Source organism: Doryrhamphus excisus, chromosome 9 (genome assembly GCF_030265055.1).
Source record: "Doryrhamphus excisus isolate RoL2022-K1 chromosome 9, RoL_Dexc_1.0, whole genome shotgun sequence".
Classification (NCBI taxonomy): Eukaryota; Metazoa; Chordata; class Actinopteri; order Syngnathiformes; family Syngnathidae; genus Doryrhamphus; species Doryrhamphus excisus.
This window is the reverse complement of record NC_080474.1, coordinates 20,828,479-20,855,568: the sequence shown is the minus strand read 5'-3', so window position 1 is coordinate 20,855,568 and position 27,090 is coordinate 20,828,479. Positions and strand designations below refer to the sequence as shown.

General features: G+C 39.6%; 3 protein-coding genes across 7 annotated transcripts in view; 2 read left to right on the top strand and 1 right to left on the bottom strand.

The window, feature by feature from the left end:
* LOC131136193 (immunoglobulin superfamily member 3-like) overlaps positions 1-27,090 on the bottom strand; it is an 82,307-nt gene that overhangs the window by 20,739 nt on the left and 34,478 nt on the right. Inside the window, exon 2 of one of the 2 annotated variants that reach the window (XM_058082787.1) lies at positions 11,894-12,016. The gene's annotated coding sequence lies outside the window, so the exon portion shown is untranslated. Of the gene's footprint in view, positions 1-2,453; positions 3,270-11,893; positions 12,017-27,090 lie in introns of those variants that run through there. The other variant, XM_058082788.1, reaches the window with a different exon arrangement.
* Positions 1,936-6,563, top strand: LOC131136197 (uncharacterized). 2 transcript variants are annotated; one of them, XM_058082797.1, is made up of 7 exons: positions 1,936-2,091; positions 3,289-3,585; positions 3,756-4,004; positions 4,976-5,083; positions 5,194-5,250; positions 5,334-5,453; positions 5,610-6,563. In XM_058082797.1, the coding sequence occupies exons 1-7, from the start codon at positions 2,043-2,045 to the stop codon at positions 5,819-5,821; spliced, it is 1,092 nt and encodes a 363-aa protein (XP_057938780.1). In that variant the 5' UTR covers positions 1,936-2,042; the 3' UTR covers positions 5,822-6,563. The 2 variants fall into 2 exon arrangements, with proteins under 2 accessions (XP_057938780.1, XP_057938779.1); XM_058082796.1 differs by having other exon boundaries at positions 5,328-5,453.
* On the top strand, positions 7,082-12,720 carry LOC131136196 (lymphocyte function-associated antigen 3-like). Of its 3 annotated transcripts, none has more exons than XM_058082795.1 (7): positions 7,082-7,376; positions 8,451-8,741; positions 9,218-9,466; positions 11,019-11,126; positions 11,236-11,295; positions 11,374-11,526; positions 11,819-12,720. In XM_058082795.1, exons 1-7 carry the CDS (start codon positions 7,328-7,330, stop codon positions 12,136-12,138), a joined length of 1,230 nt encoding a protein of 409 aa, XP_057938778.1. In that variant the 5' UTR covers positions 7,082-7,327; the 3' UTR covers positions 12,139-12,720. The 3 variants fall into 3 exon arrangements, with proteins under 3 accessions (XP_057938778.1, XP_057938777.1, XP_057938776.1); XM_058082794.1 differs by having other exon boundaries at positions 7,083-7,376; positions 11,239-11,295; positions 11,726-12,720; XM_058082793.1 differs by having other exon boundaries at positions 7,083-7,376; positions 11,726-12,720.

Genomic DNA, 27,090 nt, shown 5'->3' with positions numbered 1-27,090 from the left:
AAGGGAAAAAAGGTAAAATGCAAACAAACTCATGTTCAAAAAGATATGAATTTGATTCACCAGAAATATGTTACTATACAAAAATGATATTACAAACGCTACATTCTCCGCTGTGGTGAAGAGGAAGCTGAACCAGCTCTCAATTTACCGGTCGATCTACATTCCTACCCTCACCTATGTTTATGAGCTTTGGGGAGTGCCCGAAAGGTGGACCGGCCGTGCATGCCAACCGGCAGGGCACCTCTGCTTGCGTAAGGCCAGGCAACTCTCCTGTGTTGTCAGCTTTCAGTCCATTCTGTAAACGGAGACAGTGGAACCTAGCCTTTAGCAAGCAGGACTCATGGCAAGCAGTAGAGACAAGGACAAGCCAGAGTGTGAAAATCCTCTTTGGTCGTTGTGTTGGGGAACACTTGCCCGTCCCGTTGAAATACGTTCAATGACAAAGACAAATAGGTTAGACAGCAGTGTACCGCCATTGTTGTGTAAAGTTGCTACTGGGACTACAAGCTGGAATTATTCATGCTGCTGATGCTTGATATTTTGTCACCCAACCCACAAATACCGTATTTTCTGGACTATAACTCGCTCCGGACTATAAGTCATACAAGGCCAAAAATGCATAATTAGGTAGAAAAAAACATACATAAGTCGCTCCGGAGTATAAGTCGCACAAGGCAAAAAATATATAATTAGGTAGAAAAAAACATACATAAGTCACACTGGAGTGTAAGTCGCACAAGGCCAATAATGCATAATTAGGTAGAAAAAAAACATACATAAGTCGCTCAAGGCCAAAAATGCATATTTAGGTAGAAAAAAACATACATTAGTCGCTCTGGAGTATAAGTCGCACAAGGCCAAAAATGCATAATTAGGTAGAAAAAAAACATACATAAGTCGCTCAAGGCCAAAAATGCATAATTAGGTAGAAAAAAACATACATAAGTCGCTCCGGAGTAGAAGTCGCACAAGGCCAAAAATGCATAATTAGGTAGAAAAAAAACATACATAAGTCGCTCAAGGCCAAAAATGTATAATTAAGTAGAAAAAACATACATAAGTCGCACTGGAGTATAAGTCGCACAAGGTCAAAAATGCATAATTAGGTAGGAAAAAAAACATACATAAGTCGCTCCGGAGTATAAGTCGCACAAGGCCAAAAATGCATAATTAGGTAGAAAAAAACATACATAAGTCGCTCAAGGCCAAAAATGCATAATTAGGTAGAAAAAAACATACATAAGTCGCTCCGGAGTAGAAGTCGCACAAGGCCAAAAATGCATAATTAGGTAGAAAAAAAACATACATAAGTCGCTCAAGGCCAAAAATGCATAATTAAGTAGAAAAAACATACATAAGTCGCACTGGAGTATAAGTCGCACAAGGTCAAAAATGCATAATTAGGTAGGAAAAAAACATACATAAGTCGCTCCGGAGTATAAGTCGCACAAGGCCAAAAATGCATAATTAGGTAGAAAAAAACATACATAAGTCGCTCAAGGCCAAAAATGCATAATTAGGTAGAAAAAAACATACATAAGTCGCATATTTCGACTTTTTCATTTTTGTCATATGATGATTTGAAACAATAACATCCTTTTTCTCTGTAATGTTTAAACTTTATGCTTCTAAAATATTTTCCCCGCTCATAATAATTTGATTTCTCATAAGGGGAACATTTTTGTCATTATCATTCCTATTATTCTAACTTCATTCTCCTAATATTTTGACTTTATTGTCATAAAATTAAGCCCATTTTTTAGATGATTTTTGTTTTTTTCCTGTTGAACTATTTTAAGTTAAACTATTTTTATTTTAGTGCCCACTACTATAAAAAAAACAGCCCTGAGGTGCAAAGCAAAGGGTGTTGCTGGCAGCAACACAATGCATTTTTTTCCTGCATTTTCAAAATCAACTGCTCATGCGTCTCAAGAACTGGTTTCACTTTCATTGTCTGCAGTCAGTTTAGTCGTCAGACAGGCAACTCGGGAGACGGTTTGATGGCATAGGAAAGCTATCACGCAGAGATCCGATCATCAAAAATGACTTACCAACAAGTATTGGTATATTTCTTGGCTGTTCTCGTCTCAGGTAAGTTATGTCATTACTTTTTATGAATACTCTGTCAATATTTGTAATAGAATGGAATGTAATGTTTTTTTTAGGGTGTACAGTTTCTTAGGATTGTTATTTCCCTTCAATGTTTTGTCAATGATATATTCATTCTTGAATCCTTTTGGAAGTTTCTCTTGATTAAAAATCAGTGAAGCCCAGGATTCATCCACATCCAAACCAGTTTTCAGACCAAATCACTTTTGAGCGTCGATTGTTACAAAATAGGAGTGATAACCGGCTTCCGACCAGTTATAGAACAATGACAAGTTTGTAGAAGAAAACAAGAATTTTGTTGTTTAGTTTTTCGAGTTAGTGTGGTTGTCTTTCTTATCATCTACCTTATGTTTGTGCAAAGTGGATGATACTGTGATGCATTGTAATCCTCCATTAACCTTCCTTTGACAGGTTTCTTTGAATAAAAACAGAGCTAATGATATCCCACCAGGCAGTGGTGGTTACAAAAAAGAAACCATAATCGTCCATAAACCGTCAGAAACCATAACAGGGTGTGTGTATAACACGGAAATGTGTTGTACCTGTTGTTCATACCAATGGGTATTTTTAGCAAGCAGTTTCACTGAAAGATAGAGAAGGGGTAGAACTAGAAAAACAAGATAATCTTATGCTTCTTCCTACTCCTTTTTAGATGTGTTGGATAGTCTGTTTAAAGAATATTGTTGACTATTTGTGACCTTACCACTTATGTTAACAGTTTTAACAAATTCATTTCTTTATATGAGATATATTTAATGTAACGTTCTGCTCCTTTGTAACAATCCAGTGAATCCCTTATGAAAACCGATTCCAAGACAGCCAACACACCCAGTTGCCCAGTGTCGACTTTAAACCTTTAAACCATCTGTACGACAATCACATGAATGCTGTTTTTTGTCATTTGGTTGGTCATTTCCCTCGTTACATTTGTGCTAAGTGGATGATACGGCGATCAAAGGTCTCTTGCCCAATTACAAAGGTGACCTCCAGAGCCACTGACGCCCAGAACGTGACAGTGCCTTGAGATTCCTCGCTAGTAGGATAGGAAAGTGGATGCTGCCGTGTCTATATGCACCAAAGTCTCTTTTGTGTCTGCTTTTGGCCCATATTTTAATTTAGAACAAAAGCGGCTTCATGGTGCACCACTACAGTTGGAGACTGTTTATGCTTCTTTCACAGTTTCTGCAGTGGATGTTGAGTACTATCTCAAGGGGCAGGAGATACGCTTGGCACCATCCATCTTTGGAAAACCTGATGGAATTCTCTGGATGCATGATTGGAAAGAAGTGGTATACGTGAAGGAAACTGGCGTGAAGGAAACTGTGTTCTCTCCATATGAGAACAAAATCATTTTGAACCAGTCCTCTGCAGAACTCACCATCAAAAACGCCACATATGAAGACAGTGGAAACTACGACCAGCAAGTGTTAATAAACAAGAAAGTTCATGCTTTCCAGTACAGAATTGAGATCATAGGTAAGTTTATCTTTCCATCTATAAATACTTTAACAAATATTGTGCACTAAATAATAGTTTGATGGCAGTTCATTAACAAATAATATTTTCTCGTGTTTTTAAATGTTGTGTATTGTTTCCATCAGCTTTTATGAAAGGCTACAAAAAATCTGCTATATGTTTGTTTACAGACAAAGTACCCAAGCCCGATATATCCTGTTTTATGAGCGACACAAAGCAGGCGATGCTCGTCTGCTCTGCAGACTCCAAAAACCCTGGTTTATTGGCGTTCAAGTGGAGCTCACGTGGAAAAGAGACGATCGGACCAAACGTAAGAATAACTATCAGGAATGAAGACGATGATCAAGTTTATCGTTGTGATGTCAGCAACCCTCTGACCAATGAAATGGCTTCATTCACTGCTAAGGACTGCTTCCTGGGTAATTATAATCATTCATTCATTTTCTACTGCTTATCCTCACGAGGGTCACGGGGATATAGACGGATCGGTGCAGCCTCGGCAGTAATGTGGTCGCTGTGCCGGACCGTCGTGGTGAAAAGAGAGCTGAGCCGGAGGGCAAAGCTCTCGATTTACCGGTCGATCTACGTTGGTCATGAGCTTTGGGTCATGACCGAAAGAATGAGATGGCGGATACAGGTGGCTGAAATGAGTTTCCTCCGTAGGGTAGCTGGACTCACCCTGAGACATAGGGTGAGGAGCTCAGTCATCCGGGAGAAGCTCAGAGTAGAGGCGCTTCTCCTTCACATCGAGAGGAGTCAGTTGAGGTGGCTCGGGCATCTAGTCCGGATGCCTCCCGTACGCCTCCCTGGTGAGGTGTTCCGGGCATGCCCAGCCGGGAAAAGGCCCCGGGGGTTCCCTACTAAGACTGCTGCCCCCGCAACCCAGACCCAGAGACCACATTCCAAAAACATGCTAGGTTAATTAGCCACCCCAAATTGTCCATAGGTATGAATGTGAGTGTGAATGGTTGTTTGTCTATATGTGCCCCATGATTGGCTGGCCACCAGTAGAGGGTGTACCCTGCCTCTCGCCCGAAGACAGCTGGGATAGGCTCCAGCGTGAGGGAGAGCGGTAGAAAATGAATGAATACTGAATCGTCAATGTATTGGGAGCCACTGTACAGTATATGGCCCTAGAGCCTGTTCATGAGCACCAAACGTGAGAAAGAGATATCAGCTCTCTCACAGATGCTAAAACGCTAGCTTTTGAAGTGACGTCATCCCGCGTATGCTGTATGTCCACCACTTCATGGGGGATAGTTTTGTTAAAAATAAATATCCCAGAGCTCTGCCAGTGTGAAGTGAAAATGAAATATCCATATGGTGATTGCATATTATTTGCATGCTGTTTTGACTGGGAAGTTGGTATGAGTTTTGCATTTCTGTGCAGACAAAAGATCAGCTGCTCTGAGCGTCACCATCTCTGTCATCTTTGTTGTTGTCATCGTTCTTCTCATCATTCTGGCCTGCATTTTCCACAAAAGACTTCGAGGTTCAGGTAGAAAAAAAACCCTAAAATCAACTCATGTCTTGACTTTTGCTGTTTTACCTTGATTTTTTCCATAAAAAAGTTCTAAGACTTGACTAATTGTCTATTTGGTCCTGCAGCATGTATGGAAAATACTAACAAATGCGTTTTTAAAACACATCGACGTGCAGCAGAAGGTACGATCCTACGAACCGTGTGGTGTCAATCCGGTCTAAGATGACCTCCTGATGGGGTTTTGTTTCATTGTTCAAAGTTTCAGGTTCGAGTCAGGGCGATGAAACCGTTTTCTTCCTGGACGGAGCATCCACGCTTCCGTCCAATCAGAGGATTGATCCTTCTCAGGGCGGTGAAAAAAAGATGGACTCGAGCGCTTTAAACGGTAAGGCTTTTTAACGTCTGCTTTGTGACTTGTGTCGTGTTCAGGCTGCTGTTGATTTTTTATAATTTTATAAATATATTTATTTTTTATAGAATAAAAAAATATATTTTTAAATATTTATTTATTTTATATATTTTATTTTTTAATGTGTTTTAGGGTCTAACAAGGACTTGACTGCAGAGGACAAGGTGGAATCGGACACAGCTGACCTCTGCGGAGGTCATTCTCCTTTGACCTCCACAGACAAGAACACCACTGAACTTGAGGATACCAGCAAGACTATCGAAAAATCGGACAACTTCATATTGAGCTCGGATCATACCATTGCAGCATGGTTACAATTTGAACAAGCAAAGTATGACGCGTGATTCTGACTTGCAAACCACACATATATCCTTTCCATACAATAAGAGAACGTGTAAGTCTTTTGACCAAATATGCCAACCAATGTTCACCCTAATTTTTCAAATATCTGAGCATACACAAAAATGACCCAAGAATTCCTTGGACCATTGTGAGCAGCATCACACGTGAGAGCTGTAGTATCGCACCTTTCTAAAAACCAGAGAAACCTGTGAATTTCCTTTCTGCCGTATTTGTATATAACTGGTTCCAAACAGGCGGCTGCGGATTGCACAGTGTTGCTTTCTTTATTCTCAGCCGCAGATGAAACTAGCCATAAATGCATCATGAAGTGATGGTTACTGTAATATCTGCAACACTGACTAACACTGATGACAGGATAGGGAAAAATAAAAAAAATGGGCTATTGACCATGCTGCCAATTTAAATTGTGTTGTAATGTAAAAATAGAGAACCTCAGGTTATACAGTATTTGCCGTTTACATGCTGTGTCAGATATTTTATACTGTATTGAACAGTGAGGGACATTTTTAAATAAATAAAGAACATACAGCATACAGAAATAAAAAAAAAGAAATAAATACAGAACAGATCACTTTAATGGACAATGTGGAATAATTTGCCTCTATTATATGTAAAGATGTTGGAAATTGTATTTTCATTGCAGTTTTTGTCATTCATACTTGTTTATTTCATTCATTCATTTTCTACTGCCTATTATTTCATTTTATTAAAGTACATTATACCTGTTCACTCGGTGTGTTGTGCTGGTATCGCCACTATTGCCTCGTATGTTGTTAATGCTATTAACCTTTATATCACGCCCAAGTGATATATATATATACATATATATATATATTTGTATGCTGTAGTCAATCAAATCCTAAATAAGTATGCTTTTCGGTTGAGTGGTAAAATAGTCCTAATTCCAGGGAGCCAACAAATGTACAAATTGTATTTTGCCAGTAGAGGGCAATGTTTATCAACTTACTGAACAAAGTAACCAGGTTGAAAGGACGTGTTTATTTATCACTGTAAATGATAAAAGGGGAGTTTAAAAGGCTCTCTGTACAGACAATGAATTGATGGATGTCTCCCATAACACTCACACTTACCATCACGCTACCCAACCATGGCACTCGGAAGTTTCAGACTTTTCAAAATAAAATACATACCGCGCTAAACTAGCGATAAACGCCAAATAAAAATGACAACACCCTAACGTGAGACAGAAAATACTTTCTTAAACGTGTTGTAACATTTTAATATCATTACCGTTTTATAAAAATTCGCTAAATTCGCTAAATTCTGCTCTTATTGTGAAAATAAACTGCTCAGGAACTCAGGTGCCGCTTTACCTGGGCTGAACCGTTTTTAACAACATTTAATACCATAGGTGTTTTGCAGGCGCACTTTCGCCTTTTCATTTGTCCATTAGAGTTTTATGAAAAATTATTATAATCGAATATTTCAGTAAGAGGGGCGAAACTTTGCGATTGCGATTAGCACCAATGGCTAACCAGAACGCCCTCGTCTGTTTTTTGTGTACATTCGGTTTAGGTAAGTAATTCTTCGTCTCGTTTACACGGTCATGAAAACTACAAAGTTAGTAGAACGGCATTGTTTAATATATTTTATAGGATGGAGAACATGAGTTTTATTTATGTGTTTTTATTTTATTTTTTATTTTTTACCGTGAAGTGTTTCCTAAACGGTGCCTCGCCCCTCCAAATGTACCAATGCGCAAAGAGTCCAAAGTAAATGCATTAGTTTCGTGTACTACTACAGTTTATGACGCTGTAAAAAAAAAAAAAAAAAACAAAGGCTGTATTTGGGACTGATTGATGTACTTCACAGCATTGATATCATAATGATAATAATGGCTTAGTTTATTCCGAACATGCTCACCAGATCACATGTTAACACTTGTACAAGTCATGTCAATAGCAGAGCTCATTTAATCCTACTTCTTTTCAATGTTTCAGTAGTTACTGATAGTTTGCTCACTTCCCTTAAACTTCACTTACAAAAATACAAGTGATAAAATAAAAATAAAAAAACTTAAACTATATTAGGAAAGCAGGAAGTGAACAAATGTTACAGTTACTGATTGTAAAAGTACCAGATAAAGGTGTAGGATTTAATAAGCTTTGCTTCTTCCTACTCCTTTTGGACATGTGGAACTGTGAACTGATTATGGGATGCACTCAATTGGAATCTGATGCATGTTCAAATGAAATAAAACCATTACCAAAATAATTAAACAGACAGCTAAATATATAAACATCTGCCAACACGAGTGAGTACACCTCATGTGGACACCATTGCTATGTAACGCTCGCTGCCTTAATCCTCTTGGGCAAGTTGTTAATGGAATCGTTTTTGTAATCTGATGCATGTTCAAATGAAATAAAAGCATTACCAAAATAATTCAACAGACAGCTAAATATATAAACATCTGCCAACACGAGTGAGTCCACCTCATGTGGACACCATTGCTGCCTTAATACTCTTGGGCAAGTTGTTACTGGAATCGTCTTTGTAATCTGATGCATGTTAAAATGAACTAAAACCATTACCATTACTTAAAGATGTTTTTTTCTGCATATTGAGTTATTTACTCCTTTTTCCCAGTTTTGACACAGGCTGTGAAATATGGCCTCCGGGGTCAGGAGATTAACTTGGTGCCATCCATATTTGGACAACCTGATGTCATTCTCTGGAAACACGATGGCAACAAAGTGGTATTTTTCGACGGCATGGAGGAGTTTGTGTTCCGTCCGTACGAGAACAGGATCACTCTGGACTGGGCCTCGGCACAACTCACCATCAAAGACACCACATATGAAGACAGCGGGGAGTACGAGCTGGAAGTCAACGTATACAAGCAGGTGCATCGATCGCAGTATACGTGGGAGCTTATAGGTAACTTTACTTTAGTGTTCATGTGTCTTTGCGCTATTGGGCAAGATTTAAAGGCAACATAACGCTACAAATGACGGCAAGATTTAAGTCAACGTACTATATGGGACAATCCGCTCTGCGGTTTTTTGAGGTACCCGAATCCTGGCCTCGACGTCAAGGTGCGGGGCACGTACACAGATACAAGTACAGTAACTGCAAACTGTTGCATTTGCACCTTCCTAAAAAGAAACACGGTAAACCACGGGTGTCCAAAGTATGGCTCAGGGGCCACTATTGCCAGCCTAACATACTTTCAATACACTAATGGGGGGACTCTGTCACTTCAATTGACAATGTTAATTACATAATGCACTTATAAACAACCACAGAGACATGGAGAAAGTACTAATACTTCTATGCACTTAAATGTAACTTTACTAAGCGTGTTTTAAATAATCTAAATAATAATTGTATTCTGTTTATGTGTTTGTTTACAGATAACGTAGCCACACCCGGCATATCCTGTGAGATGAGTGACACAAAGCAGGCGATGCTGGTGTGCTCCACAGAGTCCAAACACCCTCATTTGTTAGACTTTAGGTGGAGCTCACGTGGGAAGCAGCAGACCGGACCAAATTTAACAATAACGGTCCGGAATGAAGACGATGATCAAGTTTATCGTTGTGACGTCAGCAACCCTCTGACCAATGAAACGGCTTCATTCACTGCAAAGGACTGCTACCTGGGTAATTACTGTATAATTAAAAAGTAGAAAATGAATTGACAGAATGGAGCAAAGATTTTCCGACCCCTTTAAATACAAAGAAATCAATTAAAGGCTCCCTATTGACTTTTTAATGGTGATCAAACAGTAAACCCTGTCGGTCACGTCTGGAACCACCCGCAAACGGCAAAAATCACGATTAATTGAGTGTCTCTGTTTGACACAGATATTTTTTTTCAATATTTTGTCCTCTGTTTCGTAGCAAATACAATTTCAAGACATTTTCTTCGACTTTAACGCTACATTAGGGGTGTCCAAAGTGTGGCCTGGGGGCCATTTGTGGTCCACAGCTAGGTAATTTTTGGCCTGTACAGTACATTTATTCATTCATTCATTTTCTACCACTTGTCCTCCGGGCGAGAGGCGGGGTATACCCTGAACTGGTGGCCAGCCAATCACAGGGCACATATAGATAAACAACCATTCACACTCACATTCATACCTATGGACAATTTGGAATGGCTAATTAACCTAGCATGTTTTTGGAATGTGGGAGGAAACCGGAGTACCCGGAGAAAACCCACGCATGCACGGGGAGAACATGCAAACTCCACACAGAGATGGCCGAGGGTGGAATTGAACCCTGGTCTCCTAGCTCCTAGCTCCTCCTAGCTGTGAGGTCTGCACGCTAACCACTAGACCGGGTGCCGCCCGTAGCAAATACAATTTCAAGAAATTTTCTTCGACTTTAACGCTACATCAGGGGTGTCCAAAGTGTGGCCTGGGGGCCATTTGTGGTCCACAGCTAGGTATTTTGGCCTGTACAGTACATTTATTCATTCATTCATTTTCTACCGCTTATCCTCACGAGGGTCTCGGGGGGTGCTGGAGCCTATCCCAGCTGTCTTCGAGCGAGAGGCGGGGTATACGCTGAACTGGTGGCCAGCCAATCACAGGGCACATATAGACAAACAACCATTCACACTCACATTCATCCCAATGGACAATTTGGAGTGGCTAATTAACCTAGCATGTTTTTGGAATGTGGGAGGAAACCGGAGTAAAACCCACGCATGCAGTGGAGAACATGCAAACTCCACACAGAGATAGCAGAGGGTGGAATTGAACGCTGGTCTCCTAGCTGTGAGGTCTGAGCGCTAACCACTCGACCGCCGTGCCGCCCAGACTGATGAATTATTAGATTAAATTCAGCTAAAAGTAAAAAGTCTTTTCTACAGAAAAAAAAAATCATGGGGAGAAATATAAACATACTTTATATATATAAAAACAAAAAAATAATAATTTATGAATACTGAATCGTCAATGTACTAGGAGCCACTGTACAGTATATGGCCCGAGAGCCTGTTCATGAGCACCAAACGTGAGAAAGAGATATCAGCTCTCTCACAGATGCTAAAACGCTAGCTTTTAAAGTGACGAATAGTTTTGTTAAAAATAAATATCCCAGAGCTCTGCCAGTGTGAAGTGAAAATGAAATATCCATATGGTGATTGCATATTATTTGCATGCTGTTTTGACTGGGAAGTTGGTATGAGTTTTGCATTTCTGTGCAGACAAAAGATCAGCTGCTGTGAACGTCGCCATCTCTGTCATCTTTGTTGTTGTCATCGTTCTTCTCATCATTCTGGCCTGCGTTTTCCACAAAAGACTTCGAGGTTCAGGTAGAAAAAAAACCCTAAAATCAACTCATGTCTTGACTTTTGCTTTTTACCTTGACTTTTTCCATTAAAAAAAAGTTCTAAGACTTGACTAATTGTCTATTTGGTCCAGCAGCATGTATGGAAATTACAAAGAAAGGCGTTTTTAAAACACATCGAAGTGCAGCAGAAGGTACGATCCTACGAACCGTGTGGTGTGAATCCGGTCTAAGATGAACTCCTGACGGGGTTTTGTTTCATTTGTTCAAAGTTTCAGGTTCGAGTCAGGGCGATGAAACCGTTTCCTTCCTGGGCGGAGCATCCACGCTTCCGTCCAATCAGAGGCTCCACCCTTTGATTCCAAGCGATTGGATTGATCCTTCTCAGGGCGGTGAAAAAAAGATGGACTCGAGCGCTTTAAACGGTAAGGCTTTTTAACGTCTGCTTTGTGACTTGTGTCGTGTTTAGGCTGCTGTTGATTTTTTTATATTTTTATAAATATATTTATTTTTTTATAGAATAAAAAAATATATTTTTAAATATATTTGTTTTTTTTATAGAATAAAAAAAATATTTTTAAATATTTATTTATTTTATATATTTCATTTTTTTATGTGTTTTAGGGTCTAACAAGGAATTGACCGCAGAGGACAGGGTGGAATCGGACACAGCTGTTGCCCTCACTGATCCACTTCATTCCCCTTTGGCCTCCTCAGAAGTAAACACTACCCCTGAAGCCGAGGACAACGCTGGATCTCAGCAGCTCATCTCCAGGGAAGAAGAGGACTCACCTGCAGCTGAGAGGCCTTCCGACGAGGAGAACGATTCAGACGCCGCAGCAGCAGCTGGACTGGAACCGGTTTCCAACATGGCGACCGGAGGCGAGGACCGGCAGGAACGGATCACGTCGGCGTCTGAGGATGAAACACGGTCTGATCACGAAGGTGACAACTTCGGCATAGCAGATGAGGCTCAGAGTGAGACTGACACGCCGAAAAAGACAAACACAAAAACAAATCAAGACTGGGAAGTTTGACGCTGAGAACACAGTTTGTACCAAGTTTGTATTTGAGGGGACATTGATTGACAACATCAGCATCGACTGAACACGTTATGAGTGATAAGACAAATAACCACTATGAATATGACATTTCAAATTATTCATTAACACATGGAGGGAATAGTAGTGTCATAATGAACTGACGTAGAGCTGTTTACAGCGTGTTTTTGATTTTTTAAAGTATCTAATGCACAGAATCATTTAAAGACATTTTATATTTCATTCACATATTTTCCATATGTAGTTTATATGCTAATTGCTTACCTCAGGTTGTGTTTTTTTTTTAATTATCAGTCAGTGTTTGATACATTAGAGTTGAATTGTATGTCACTTGTCATGCTGTGTGGGTTTTTTTTGCGTTCACACTTATTTGATTCAGTTCAGAACTGCTGAGCTCAAGTGTGAACACTACACGGACCGAACACATGGATTAGTGTTAAAATGGCCGCAAAAGGCGTGCAGAAATTACAAATACACAAGAGAAAATGCATTGGAAGTGCTGTCTCTTCTATAGTGGCTTGCTCTTTGGAAGCATATTTTAGAAGCTTTTTGTGAAATTAATCTCAGACGGTAAATATAGCAAATTCGTCTTCATTTTGGTTTGGAGTCTTTGACATCCAGTCATAGAAAAAACAAAAATTTAAAATTGAAAATGCATTGGAAGTGCTGTCTCTTCTATAGTGGCTCGCTCTTTCGAAGCATATTTTAGAAGCTTTTTGTGAAATTAATCCAAGATGGTAAATATAACAAATTCGTCTTTACTTTGGTTTGGAATCTTTGACATCCAGTCATAGAAAAAACAAAAATTGAAAATGCATTGGAAGTGCTGTCTCTTCTATAGTGGCTCGCTCTTTGGAAGTATATTTTAGAAGCTTTTTGTGAAATTAATCTAAGATGGTAAATATGGCAAATTCGACTTTATTTTGGTTTGGAATCTTTGACATCCAGTCATTGAAAATGCATTGGAAGTGCTGTCTCTTCTATAGCGGCTCGCTCTTCAGAAGCATATTTTAGAAGCTTTTTGTGAAATTAATCTAAGATGGTAAATATCGCAGATTCGACTTTCATTTTGGTTTGGAATCTTTGACATCCAGTCATAGAAAATATGCATTTTCAACAAAAATTGAAAATGCATTGGAAGTGTTGTCTCTTCCATAGCGGCTTGCTCTATGGAAGTATATTTTAGAATCTTTTTGTGAAATTAATCTAAGATGGTAAATAGAGCAAATTCGACTTTATTTTGGTTTGGAATCTTTGACATCCAGTCATTGAAAATGCATTGGAAGTGCTGTCTCTTCTATAGTGGCTCGCTCTTTGGAAACATATTTTAGAAGCTTTTTGTGAAATTAATCTAAGATGGTAAGTATAGCAGATTCAACTTCATTTTGGTTTGGAATCTTTGACATCCAGTCATAGAAAAAACAAAAATTTAAAATGCATTGGAAGTGCTGTCTCTTCTATAGTGGCTCGCTCTTTGGAAGTATATTTTAGAAGCTTTTTGTGAAATTAATCTAAGATGGTAAATATAGCAAATTAGACTTTATTTTGGTTTGGAATCTTTGACATCCAGTCATTGAAAATGCATTGGAAGTGCTGTCTCTTCTATAGCGGCTCGCTCTTTGGAAGCATATTTTAGAAGCTTTTTGTGAAATTAATCTCAGACGGTAAATATAGCAAATTCGTCTTCATTTTGGTTTGGAGTCTTTGACATTCAGTCATAGAAAAAACTAAAATTTAAAATTTAAAATGCATTGGAAGTGCTGTCTCTTCTATAGTGGCTCGCTCTTTCGAAGCATATTTTAGAAGCTTTTTGTGAAATTAATCCAAGATGGTAAATATAACAAATTCGTCTTTACTTTGGTTTGGAATCTTTGACATCCAGTCATAGAAAAAACAAAAATTGAAAATGCATTGGAAGTGCTGTCTCTTCTATAGCGGCTCGCTCTTTGGAAGTATATTTTAGAAGCTTTTTGTGAAATTAATCTAAGATGGTAAATATGGCAAATTCAACTTCATTTTGGTTTGGAATCTTTGACATCCAGTCATAGAAAAAACAAAAATTGTAATAATATTTTTTGTCAGCAGGGGGCAGTGTTTATCAGCTTCTCATTACAACACAAGCTTTAAGTAAAGGACAGCATTGTCTTTAAAAACATATCTCCCTTATCTAAGTGGTTTATGGTTGCAAAATGTTTTCCGCAGCGGTTTAGAGACGCACACAAGCAAACGGAAATAGGTGCCATTGACAAGTAAACATGCCCCATCATGCTCCTTGGTGATTAAAAGGGAGTTTACCTTAACTTTGCAGCTGGGGATGCTAGTACAGCCAACAAAGTGCCATCGACATGTAAATAACGCAGGTTCACCCACTGCTGCTTGACAGGCTGCGGCAGATTCTCACGGATAGGCCCGCCCGCGTGGGGAAAGTCACGCATGATTACTTTAACCCCGGAGTCACAGAAGAGTCTGTGATCTGCTACCACCTGACCTGAGGGTTCAGGGCACGAGCGCGGAATGAACGCTATCATGTTTCCTTGGTCACAACAAATACCGAGGGGATATTAGAGGATTGAATTATTTGTGGCTCTCCAGTTGAGGGTCACAATGTGGTTCCACTGAGATCCAGCAGGACTCCTTCAGTAGAACGCGGCGTTGTCCAACACCAGTCTGGATGTGAATCTGTCCAGAATGTAAACATACTTTATTTGTACAGTAGCTTGCAATCCTCGTGAGGATAGAGGTATAGAAAATGGACGGAAGTACTGTGACATTGTTAACCTCTCGATATTTCAGTATGTGGAATCAAACTATGGAACGGATTGAGTAAGGAAATCAAACAATGCACAACGATGAGCCAATTCAAGAAACAATACAAGCAGTTGATGTTTGCTAAATCCAAGGATGAAGAGTCTTGAACCAGTCATGATGTGCTATATATATCACTATATTGACACGCACTATGGTACACATTATGGCATTGGATGCTCATATCACCGAGTACTTCGGTACGTGAAAAAATAAAATAAAATAAAAAATTAATTAAAATAAAATTTAAAAATAAAATTAAAAAATACTTTAATTAGGAAAGCAGGAAGTGAACAAATGTAACAGTTACTGATTGTAAAAATACCAGGTGGAAGGGTAGGATTTAATTAAAAAAAATACATATAAATTTTAAAAAACAAAAAACAAAAACAAAAAAACAAAACAAAAATACTGATTGTAAAAGTACCAGATGGAGGGGTAGGATTTAATTTAAAAAATACATAAAAAACAAAAAAAATCAAAACAAAAATACTAATTGTAAAAGTACCAGATGGAGGGGGAAGGATTTAATTAAAAAATATATATCAATTTAAATAAACAAAAAAACAAAACAAAACAAAAAAAATACTGATTGTAAAAGTACCAGATGGAGGGGTAGGATTTAATTTTTAAAAAAATATATACATTAAAAAAAAACAAAACACAAAAAAAACAAAACAAAATAAAAATACTGATTGTAAAAGTACCAGATGGTAGGGTAGGATTTAATACAAAAATAAATAAATAAATAAATTAAAAAAAACAAAACAAGTAAAAAAAAAACTTAAACTATATTAGGAAAGCAGGAAGTGAACAAATGTAACAGTTACCGATTGTAAAAGTACCAGATGGAGGGGTAGGATTTAATAAGCTTTGCTTCTTCCTACTCCTTTCGGACATGTGGAACCGTGAACTGATTATGGGATGCACTCAATTGTAATCTGATGTTCAAATGAAATCAAGCCATAAACCACATTACACGGCTATACAGTAGCGATACAGTAATTAGTCTTCATGTACTCTACATTTCCACTCTGATAACCGAGCTCCTTCATGGCCTTGTTGCACAAACAGAGGAAGTAAATCAAGAAAAATGGGCTCCCCTTCCATACCGATTTCATTCCATTTTCATTAGCATCCTGCCTCCTTTAAATTGCCCTCCCATGTGGCACTAACTCCTCATTTATTTTTATGCAGACTTAACGGTAGAGTCTTGGCACTGCTCCTCTAAGGAAGCCTCGGGAGGCCAGACTTGGGTTAGTCCAGACAAATCAATTAATAACAAGTGAATACTGTTCTTCCGTGGGCCCCACTAACGTGCGACACGGCACGCACGGCGCCCGATGCAATTATGTGGATGGATTGGTATAGTGGAGAAACCATATACTGGAATAATATCCCTTTCTGTGTCAATAACGGTCCTCTGTTAGTCATTACCGGGGTCTTATAATAGGAGTAAATGGCAGACTGATGTTTGTCTTTTTTGATTATTATTATTAACGCAGGAGAACACACAAGAACAACTTCCTGGCATATTTTTATGACTTTACAATTATGTCCATTATGTCATTGTATACTAACTTACATTATAAACTGAGTGAAACTAATTAAGCTACATTGCTAGCATGTATGAAGACTGCTAAGCTAGGTACACCGTCACAACATAAACAGGATAAAATACACCAGTATCGTATAAAATGCTCACTAATATAATAATTTAATAATGCTGTACTTAGAGATGACTAAGTAAAGTATACGACTATGCTTGAAATTTCCACTCAAAAAGCGGCTCGAGCGGAAGTGCCTTCATTTAATGGTAGCTAGCGTTAGCTTGCAGGTAAAGAATTGTTAGCACTGAATATTTAAGAAACATTTACCTTCTTCAATCATATCTTTTTCTTGTTGAATGTTGTCACTCAACCTGGCCATTGTGCTTCATTTGTGTGTTGTGTTCTCCCTTTTAAAGTTATTTTTTATTTATACCATTTTGTAGTCTGATTGGTTCACTTCCTGTGTGTACAGGAAGTAGGAAGTAGGAAGTAGGAAGTGCAAAGAGTCAGTTTGTCTAGCAGTTTGTGAAGCATAGCATCTATTATTTTTTAAGTTTAAGTATTGTGTTTATTTAAAAATTAGATATTGAGGTTTTTAATTACATTTTAAGGCCCTTGGTCAACAGAATATTCCAAAAATATAATTTAATTATAATATTAAAAAAAAACAAGCCAAACTGGGAACAAGGTCAAAATAGAAAACATTTTTTTTTTAATCTAACGAGAAATAGTTTTACAAGAATAACGTCATAACATCATGAGGAATATAACGTCATTTAAGTAGCATAACATTGAAATATTAAAGAAAAGGCAAGTTTGTTAGGAGAAACAAACAAACAAAAATAAAGCTGTAGGGGCAAAAGTTATAATATTATGGGAGTAAAGTCAAAATATTTTAGTTATAATTACATGACAAAAATTGAAATATTTTGAAAAATTTAAATACAACAGCAGAAATAATAAACCAGCTGTAATTTTCTCAGAATAAAGTCAAAATATTAAGGAAAAAACTATGTCACTATGTACTGAAAATGACTGAACTCAGCATTACTTTATTAATAGCATACGACACAAGTGAGTACCATGATAGTACCATGGTAGTAATAGCATCATAGTCTGCGGGTGCACTGCATGAGTGCTGCCTGCACGAGAGAGATGCGGTTTACTGTGGGAAACATGATTTCCCACATGGTCCTCAAACTTGAAGCAATATTTTTATTACTTTTACAAATTGTTTTTTTTAGCACCGTGGACTGTCCGTTTCTGAGAACCAATGCGAGCCGCGTTGTTTGGTGTTTTCTGTTGTCATGGACTTGTGTCAGCACTCGAGTTGCGTACTTAAGAGGCTTGTCAGTTCTTTATTCGAACAAGCTGCCTGTCAACGGGCCGTGCTGACTTACCCTCCTCGCCCATGCACTTGCACAACCCTGTGCAATAAATTCTCTCGCGGCATGATGGGAAAAAAAAAAACACTGGTATATTGTCGGGTGGGAAGATTAAAGTCGATCCAAGCAAGCATCCTTTCAACTTGCTTGGACGGTGAGACCACCAGAGGGGAGCAGCTCGCCGGGTTATGTCATCTGACGGTGCTGTCACTGAGCTCCCGCTGTTTTGCTCTTTCCTCGGAGTAAAATCCCATTTCTCATGGATCGCAGTAGTTTTTCCACAACAAACAACCTGAACTGATTTGTGCCAGAAGTGGAACTAGAAATACCTTGATGTCTCACAGAGTTCCTCAACGTTTATGAAGGACTTTCTTTGACAGCACAAAGCAATTCCAAGGTCATAGTGACGATGGACGATTTTCTTACCAATACGTTATATACATACAATACGTACCAATACGAGCTCCAGATACAGATAGTACACAATCTGTATAGTATCTTTAGCTTTCCATTTTCGGATTTCCACACAACCGTGCATGCATACGGTATTTTTGGTTAACAACCAGAAGTGACGTCACGTGAAACTCTATCAATCTATATATAAGATATATTGGATATATTGTCCAGATGTATTATATTATTATCTATATTGTTCAGCAATGGATTACTGATACCGATATGAGCAAAAACTCCTCCCTTAACTTTTCTGCGACCAAAGACGTATTTATACAACTATTTTTTTTTGTACAAGAGGCAAATAGAGGTGATGATGCAACTCTACAATAAAAGAGAGCATGTTGATTGCAGTTGTCGCCTGAAAAGCTATTATTATTTATTCTAAATTATTTAAATTATTTGTACAAATTACCGTTTACGCTGTATATTGTTTATATTTGATGTCATCTATTTATTCTCTAAGTCTATCATTTAGGATGTTTAAGGATTGTGTTTATTTTAAAATTAGATATTGAGGTTTTTAATTACATTTTAAGGCCCTTGGTCAACAGAATATTCCAAAAATATAATTTAATAATAATACGACAAAAAGAAAATCAGCAAAACTGGGAACAAGGTCAAAATATTAAAATATTTTTTTTTAATTAACGGGAAATAGTTTTACAAGAATAACGTCATAACATCATGTGGAATATAACATCATTTTGGTAGCATAATATTGAAATATTAAAGAAAAGGCAAGGTCGTTAGGAGAAACAAACAAACAAAAATAAAGCTGTAGGGGCAAAAGTTATAATATTATGGGAGTAAAGTCAAAATATTTAAGTTATAATTACATGACAAAAATTGAAATATTTTGAAATTTTTAAATACAAGAGCAGAAATAATAAACCAGCTGTAATTTTCTCAGAATAAAGTAAAAATATTAAGGAAAAAAAAATGCTTTCTAATGAGAAAAAAGGTCACATCTATTTATTCTCCACATTATTATTTATGATTTATTATTATACGGGAGCCAAGCGACGACATTTTGTTGGCAATTTTCACTGCTGTGTTATTGTACAATTTATGACAATAAAGAAAGTCTATGTCTAAAAAACAACCACAGGGTTCATTTAAGGAAGTGCGTCGCATCATTTTGGCCCAATATGCATGGCAACATTTGTGTCAAAGTCATAAAAATGTATCTTTTTTTGTTGAGAATTGATATTTTCCTGAAACTTACCTATGTTCTGCTGAAAGACGTAAAAACAAACTTTTTTTTTCCAGATGAAAGATAAGAGTCTAATCGTTCTTTTGGTATATTCCATGTCCATATAGCCACAGAACACAATATTCTGTGTGCCTTGAAAAATCAGTTAAAATCATTAAAAATGGCCGACAACGAGAAGGACGGCTTTGGAAAAATGTCTGTGATTGAGTGAGTTAATAGTAATGGAGTTAATTGAACTGATGAATTGAACTAATAAACATAAATATCAAAATGCTGGGTGTGACTTTGTGTGATTATTATTATTTGTGTGATATTAGATTGGAAGTATTAAAGGAGCCGTCGCTTTATTTCATGTTCCGCAACACAGGTTGAACTCTTGTGTCCGATTTGGTGCTCTTATTTTGTTTTTCTGTTTCCTGTTTGGCACTTTGTGCAGCTGGAACTGCAGCGGTACCTGTTTCTCATTAGTAATCAACGCCACTATTTATGCGGATCCTCATTACAAAGAGCAAAACGTAACATTTTACAGTCATTGCCAATTACATATTTACAATCCATAAATGAAACTTGGAAATTATTCCACAGTGCGGTCATACCGAGCGAGTCATATGACTTGGACTCCAGTCAAAATTTGGTCTAATTTGGATACGACTTGACAATATCCTTAAAGACTCGCAAATCCAGGGTTGCACGGCGGATAAGTGGTTAGCACGGAGGCCTCACTGCTAGGGGACACCAGTTCGATTCCACCCTCGTGCCTGGGTTTTCTTCTGAGACTCCGGTTTCCTCCCACATTCCAAAAACATGCTAGGTTAATTAGCGACTCCAAATTGTCCATAGGTATGAATGTGAGTGTGAATGGTTGTTTGTCTATATGTGCCCTGTGATTGGCTGGCCGCCAGTCCGGGGTGTACCCCGCCTCTCGCCCCAAGACAGCTGGGATAGGCTCCAGCATCCAGCGGTAGAAAATGAATGAATGAAGAAGGCCGAGTGCTTAGCGTGCAGGCCACACAGCTAGAAGACCCGAGTTCGATTCCACTTTGGGGCATCTCTGTGTTAGGTTAATTAGCTAGGTTAATTAGCGACTCCAAATTGTCCATAGGTATGAATGTGAGTGTGAATGGTTGTTTGTCTATATGTGCCCTGTGATTGGCTGGCCGCCAGTCCAGGGTGTACCCCGCCTCTCGCCCCAAGACAGCTGGGATAGGCTCCAGCACACAGCACCCCTCGTGAGGATAAGCGGTAGAAAATGAATGAATGAAGAAGGCCGAGTGCTTAGCGTGCAGGCCACACAGCTAGGAGACCCGAGTTCGATTCCACTTTGGGGCATCTCTGTGTTAGGTTAATTAGCTAGGTTAATTAGCGACTCCAAATTGTCCATAGGTATGAATGTGAGTGTGAATGGTTGTTTGTCTATATGTGCCCTGTGATTGGCTGGCCGCCAGTCCAGGGTGTACCCCGCCTCTCGCCCCAAGACAGCTGGGATAGGCTCCAGCACACAGCACCCCTCGTGAATAAAACAATTTAAAACACTAAAACATTGCTTTTATTTAGGAATGGAGTCGACCTGTCTTTTGTTGACTTGAGACTTGACTTGGACTTGCACGTCATGACTTGAGACTTTCAGACTTTTTGTGCAGTTTCATTAAGTCTCACTCACGTACGATATCAGTTTATAAGAGTTTAGAACTTCAAATTGCATTTCTTATCGCTGAAATGAGTTCCATGATCAGTTGAGGTAAATAAAAATGATGTACTATTTTTGGGGGGTAAAACGGTTTGAAAAGACCTGAATGATAAAAATAACAATAACATTGTATGATTTTCATGGAAATCCATTGTTGCCAAAACACGGTGGTACGACACCATTTACTGTACATGAAAGTGAAAAGTTACCAAAACAACATGGACTCTGTTGTGCGGGTGGTGGAGTTTTCAACCTCCAAATGCTCTCCATATGTCTGGCATCTCCTCTGACCCCTCTTATTCCAACAAGCTGGGCTAGATAGAGTGTTTTATTTCCAAGATCACAACAAGAAGACCGAGGAGGAGGGATGAACATCACGTCTTCGCCAATGGAGGTTTCTATGACGATCCTTATGAAGGATCTTTGACCAACGTTTTTGGAATAGGTCCTTAAAAACGGTGAATTAACGTTGTGTGTGTTTGTCTCGTTCTTATACCGATGCTCTTCACGACCGCATGAAGAGTAAATATTCAATATATGTTGAGATTAGGTTTAGGATTAAAGATCAAGTTGGGCTAGCGGTTTAGAATTTAGGTTAGAATGAAGTTTTAGGGACAAGGCTAATTTGGGATTAAGGCCAGTTTTAGGGACAGGGTTGGGGTCAAGTCGTGTGAGGATAGATTTAGGGCTAGTGTTGGGGTTACGGGTTAAAGTTAAGATTAGGATAGAGTTACGTCAAGAAGATGGGGTTTGGTTTAGGAGTGGGGTCTGGTTCGGGTTAAGATTAGGGTTAGGATAAGGTTTAAATGTTTGCGTTGGGACATGGTTAGATTAGGATCTGGGTTAAAGATATGCTACTTTTAAGGTCAGGAACCGGATGCCGTTTGGCCGGTGTTAGGGTTCGTAATCACCAGACTCCATCCTATTCCGAACCTTAAACGTAGCCCTAATTCTAATTCAAGGGTACTGAGGATTAGGGGTACAAAAGACCGGTACTGTCATAGAGAAAATCGTTGGCCGGTATTTCGGGTTGACTCGCCTTAGTTTACAGTACGAGTCTGCGTGTACATAGAACATTCGTGTCTGCATGTCGTTCAGGATCTGACTTTCGACCTCCTTGGTGGGCCTCTCTCAGCCAGATGGATGGTCTCAGCCATGTGTCTGAGAGGTGACAGCTGGCTGGCCTGGCCTCCCCGTGGCCGAGGGTCTGGATTCTGTCCTCCGACAGCTCCTGACAGCTCCTGACGGGTGACACATCTACGCCGAACCCTCCCCCCTAAACTTGCATCACGGAAATCAATGATGTCTCACGGTGGGGTTTAAGAAACATCAATAATATAATACGCTTCAACTCGCAAGCAGGCTAATGAAAGTTGCCACCCTGTTGATGAGTGAATAATTAGGCATGGGTTTCAGAGCAAAATAGCGTACTCTATCCAAAACAAAAAAAAGTCATAAATCAAACCAGCGCTACTTGTTTCACTTAACACTCGACTGCTTGGTTTCCTGTTCCCGTCTTGAATGAATTTGCGAGAGAGGTGCTGCAACCTGGGCAGCGAGTGGCGCTGCAACTGGGGGACGGCGTCATTATTATTTTCAGCTTCCAAGCGGGACGCTTGCGCCGGACAGAGATGCGGCGATGCTTTCACCAAAGCCGCTGGGCTCCGTGTTAATGAGACAGCTCTGCGGGGACGAGGGGGAACACCCACGGAGCGACTCGGGAGATGTCTACCGGCCTCCTGAAGGTAATTCCGTGAAATGAAAAGCAGACCGCACGCATGCTAGTCATGGTTGCGTCAACGGGCCGGAGTATGAATAGTGACAGGGTTGTATTTCATCGCTGTGCTCTTATTACTGAGATGAGCCGAGTCGGTGGTACCTTGTTCAGACACTCCCTGCCGACACTCCGTCCCTCTCAGCCAATTATCCCGAACGGGAATGACTTGTGTCACACTGGCTTTGGAATGGATCTTGGGTCTTACTGAGGCCTTTTCCATTTTTCTAATTAGGAGCGGCTTTCAAACATGACCCGAGTACATAGCCTACATCTGGGAGACATTAGGATACGCGGAATAGGCTCATTTAAGGTTCTTGCGAGCTCACCTGGCACTTTAACAGAGGATCATTAGTATCGATCTACTTAAAATTCACATAAACATCACATTGTGAGCTATCCCACCCTTGCTATCAAACTGGGAATTGCCGCTAACAAGCTTTCCAGATGTTCTCCCGTGCTTTTGATTGAAAGCAACACCTTTTTCAAGCCACTGTCCGGTTATAAATCACAGGCCACGTGCTCCACGGATACGTCGGACCCGGATACGTAGGTTACATGCTTGATTCATGAGCTCACCACGATTACATCGAGAACTCAGGAACAATTAGCTGTTACCCTAACCCGAAAGCCGCAGATCTCTTAAAGGGCTTTTTAAGTATTCCCTTTACACGAATCCCAGCATGAAGCGTCAGGGACAGCAGAGTTTTATAAGAACGATTTAGTTTTTATACGGTATCGCTGGGTGACAATGCACAGCCAATCACTGTGCGGTGTTATTAGGAACCATTTATTCGGTCGCGCAATCGGACCGCAGTTCCAACTGTCCAACTGTGGTGGTTGAGCAGATGTTCTGATAAAATGCTCTCATCCGTCGAGTGCGAATGTACTGTGTGACCAAGGTTGTTAATCTTTTTACGACATCGGCCAATGGCCTCTGTCCAAGACAGAAAAAAATAATCACAGAGAACTGCATTTACCGTATTAAAAGTCTGTATTATAATATTTTTTCGACAATTTGAAATACTGTAAGTCTCAAATATTTTAGGTGTGTTATCCGAAATGTGGTAGAATTTAGCTTTTAGTAACTGGAAACACATTGCTACGTGTCTCTATAGTTTTCAAGCTAATGAGATGTACTATGTACTTTATCCACATATTCCATATACGAACTTGCACTCTAACCAAATCCAGATTGTTCACAAAAAATCATATAAATCCAATTAATCTGGTCCGGAAGAAAGCCAAAAAATGTCAACACAAACACATTTTTCACAATTTCACAATTGCGATTTAGAAAAAGTTTTAGAAAACAACTCCAAAATACATATGAATGTAATGTAAATAAATGTAGACACTGATGTTTTTTTTGACGTGCCAGGGGAAACACTAGTAGTGGGGGTGGGGGGTCCTAAGTTTGACCAATTTTGTCAGAGGCAAAGATGATGCATCGAGAGGCATGACATAAAGTCTGAAAACAGAAGTAAATAAGGCAATTAGCGCAACAACATCCTGTGTGGGTGGCCGAGAGCAAAAGGCAGCCAACTTGCTAATGTCTGAAAAAGTCATAAATCTCATAGAATGACTTAACAACTCATTAAAATCATGGGTGGAGTTCTGATTTTAAATATATATTTTTTTTTGGGGGGGGGGGTTGTTGAAAAAATGTGTGTCCACACTGTGGATTATTAGTAAATTATTATTAGTAAATAGTTGTATTCATTCATTTTCTACCGCTTTTCCTCAGCAGGGGTGCTGGAGCCTATCCCAGCTGTCTTCGGGCGAGAGGCCGGGTACACCCTGGACTGGTGGCCAGCCAATCCCAGGGCACTTATAGACAAACAACCATTCACACTCACATTCATACCTATGGACACACAAAGATGGCCTAGGGTGGGATTGAACTCCTAGCTGTGAGGCCTGTATGCTAACCACTCATCCGCTGTGCAGCCTGGAAATAATTTTCTAAAAAAAAAAAAAATCTTACAAAATTTTTTTTAAATTTTCATTTGGATCAGAGAAATTTAAAAAAAATGCAACAATGTCTCATTCATGTAACACAATGTAATATTACTTACATTGTGTCTTTCAATGCGTTTTCTCAATGCCTTATATTTCTATTTTAATTCATTCCTTCATTTTCTATTGCTTATCCTCACGAGGGTGTCAGGGGTGCTGGAGCCTATCCCAGCTGACTTCAGGCGAGAGGCGGGGTACACCCTGGATTGGTCGCTAACCAATCACTAACGCTAACCGCTAACCATTCACACTCACATTCATACCTGTGGACAATTTGGAGTAGCCAATTAACCTAACATGCAAACTCCACACAGAGATGGCCGAGTGTGGAATTGAACCCTGGTCTCCGAGCTGTGAGGTCTGCTCGCTAACCACTCGACGACCGTGCAGCCCATAGTTCAAAATTCTAAAATGTCTAAATTCAAAATAATGTAATACACAAGGCACACCTGTGTGTGGCGCTGTAAACAAACATGCAGACAAAACCACATGACACACCAAAACTGTATTGTATTGTATTGTACTGTAAACTTTCACGTATACTACGTACGACAAAGTGGAATTACTTCTATGAGTCATTTAGGAGAAAAATACAAGCAAATATCAGAAGAATGTGAGTCATGTCATGCTAGTTACCTCGTAGAAGTCGCTAAAAATGGCAAAAAAAAAGGTTGGAAGTTATGTGTGAAAATAGCCATATTCCAAAATTCACACACCATCACATCTGAGAGGGGTGGGGGGGGGGGGGGCATTTGAGGGGAAAGACTGTGTGAGCGACGTCTCGTAAACTTTAGTGTCTCTAGAAGCATTTTTTCCACCCCGCTCTTATTTTACGATGGTGGATGATTCATAACATTTGAGTGGAATGAAAGCGCCAGCTGATATCCTTTCGCCCTTTTTCACCCAAAACTCGGAAAGCTGCTGATTGATCAATCCGCTGTCAGTTCAGGAACAGATGATTAGGAATCTGCTCATTTCCTCAACGTCAGCCAAGAGCAGATGGATTGCACATTAGGTGACTTCAGATCTGATCATAGAAACATCCTTCCAGGAGGGGGATTGTTGGGGGGGGGGCAGGGGGGGCTGTAAGACTCAAAGACTCAAAGAAAGTGCCTGATTTCCCCAAAGGTGGCAGGAGGCCAGCTGGAGAACTCCTTTGTTCTGGAAATGGAGGGACGGCATTAAAGGCTGCGTTCACACTTGTCATGTTTGGATCTGTTAAAAAGGAGCTGGAGCCTATCCCAGCTGTCTTGGGGCGAGAGGCGGGGTACACCCTGGACTGGTGGCCAGCCAATCACAGGGCACATACAAACAAACAACCATTCACACTCACATTCATACCTATGGACGATTTGGAGTGGCTAATTAACCTAGCATGTTTTTGGAATGTGGGAGGAACCGAACATAAACATTCCAAAAAATGTAAATATTATTTATGTCTTAATTGTTTATGCCTTATATGTATTATTTTCTGTTATGTTTACAATAAATGTGTGTAAAAGTGACTATAGGGGTGTTATTTCATGTTGAGAGGTCTCTAATAATGTTCATTCATTCATTTTCTACCGCTTATACTCATGACGGTTGCAGGGGTGCTGGAGCCTATCCCAGCTGTCTTGGGGCGAGAGGCGGGGTACACCCTGGACTGGTGGCCAGCCAATCCCAGGGCACATATAGACAAACAACCATTCACACTCACATTCATACCTATGGACAATTTGGAGTGGCTAATTAACCTAGCATGTTTTTGGAATGTGGGAGGAAACCGGAGTACCCGGAGAAAACCCACGCATGCACGGGGAGAACATGCAAACTCCACACAGAGATGTCCGAGGGTGGAATCGAACTCGGGTCTCTTAGCAGTGAGGTTTGCGTGCTAACCACTCGACCGTCGTGCAGCCCCTGTGTTTACACCAAAAGGTTCATGTTCTCCCGATGCATGGGTTTTCTCTGGGTACTCCGGTTTCCTCCCACATTAAGGTTAATTAGGGTGGTGATAGGGTGGAATCGAACCCTGGTCTCCTAGCTATGAGGTCTGC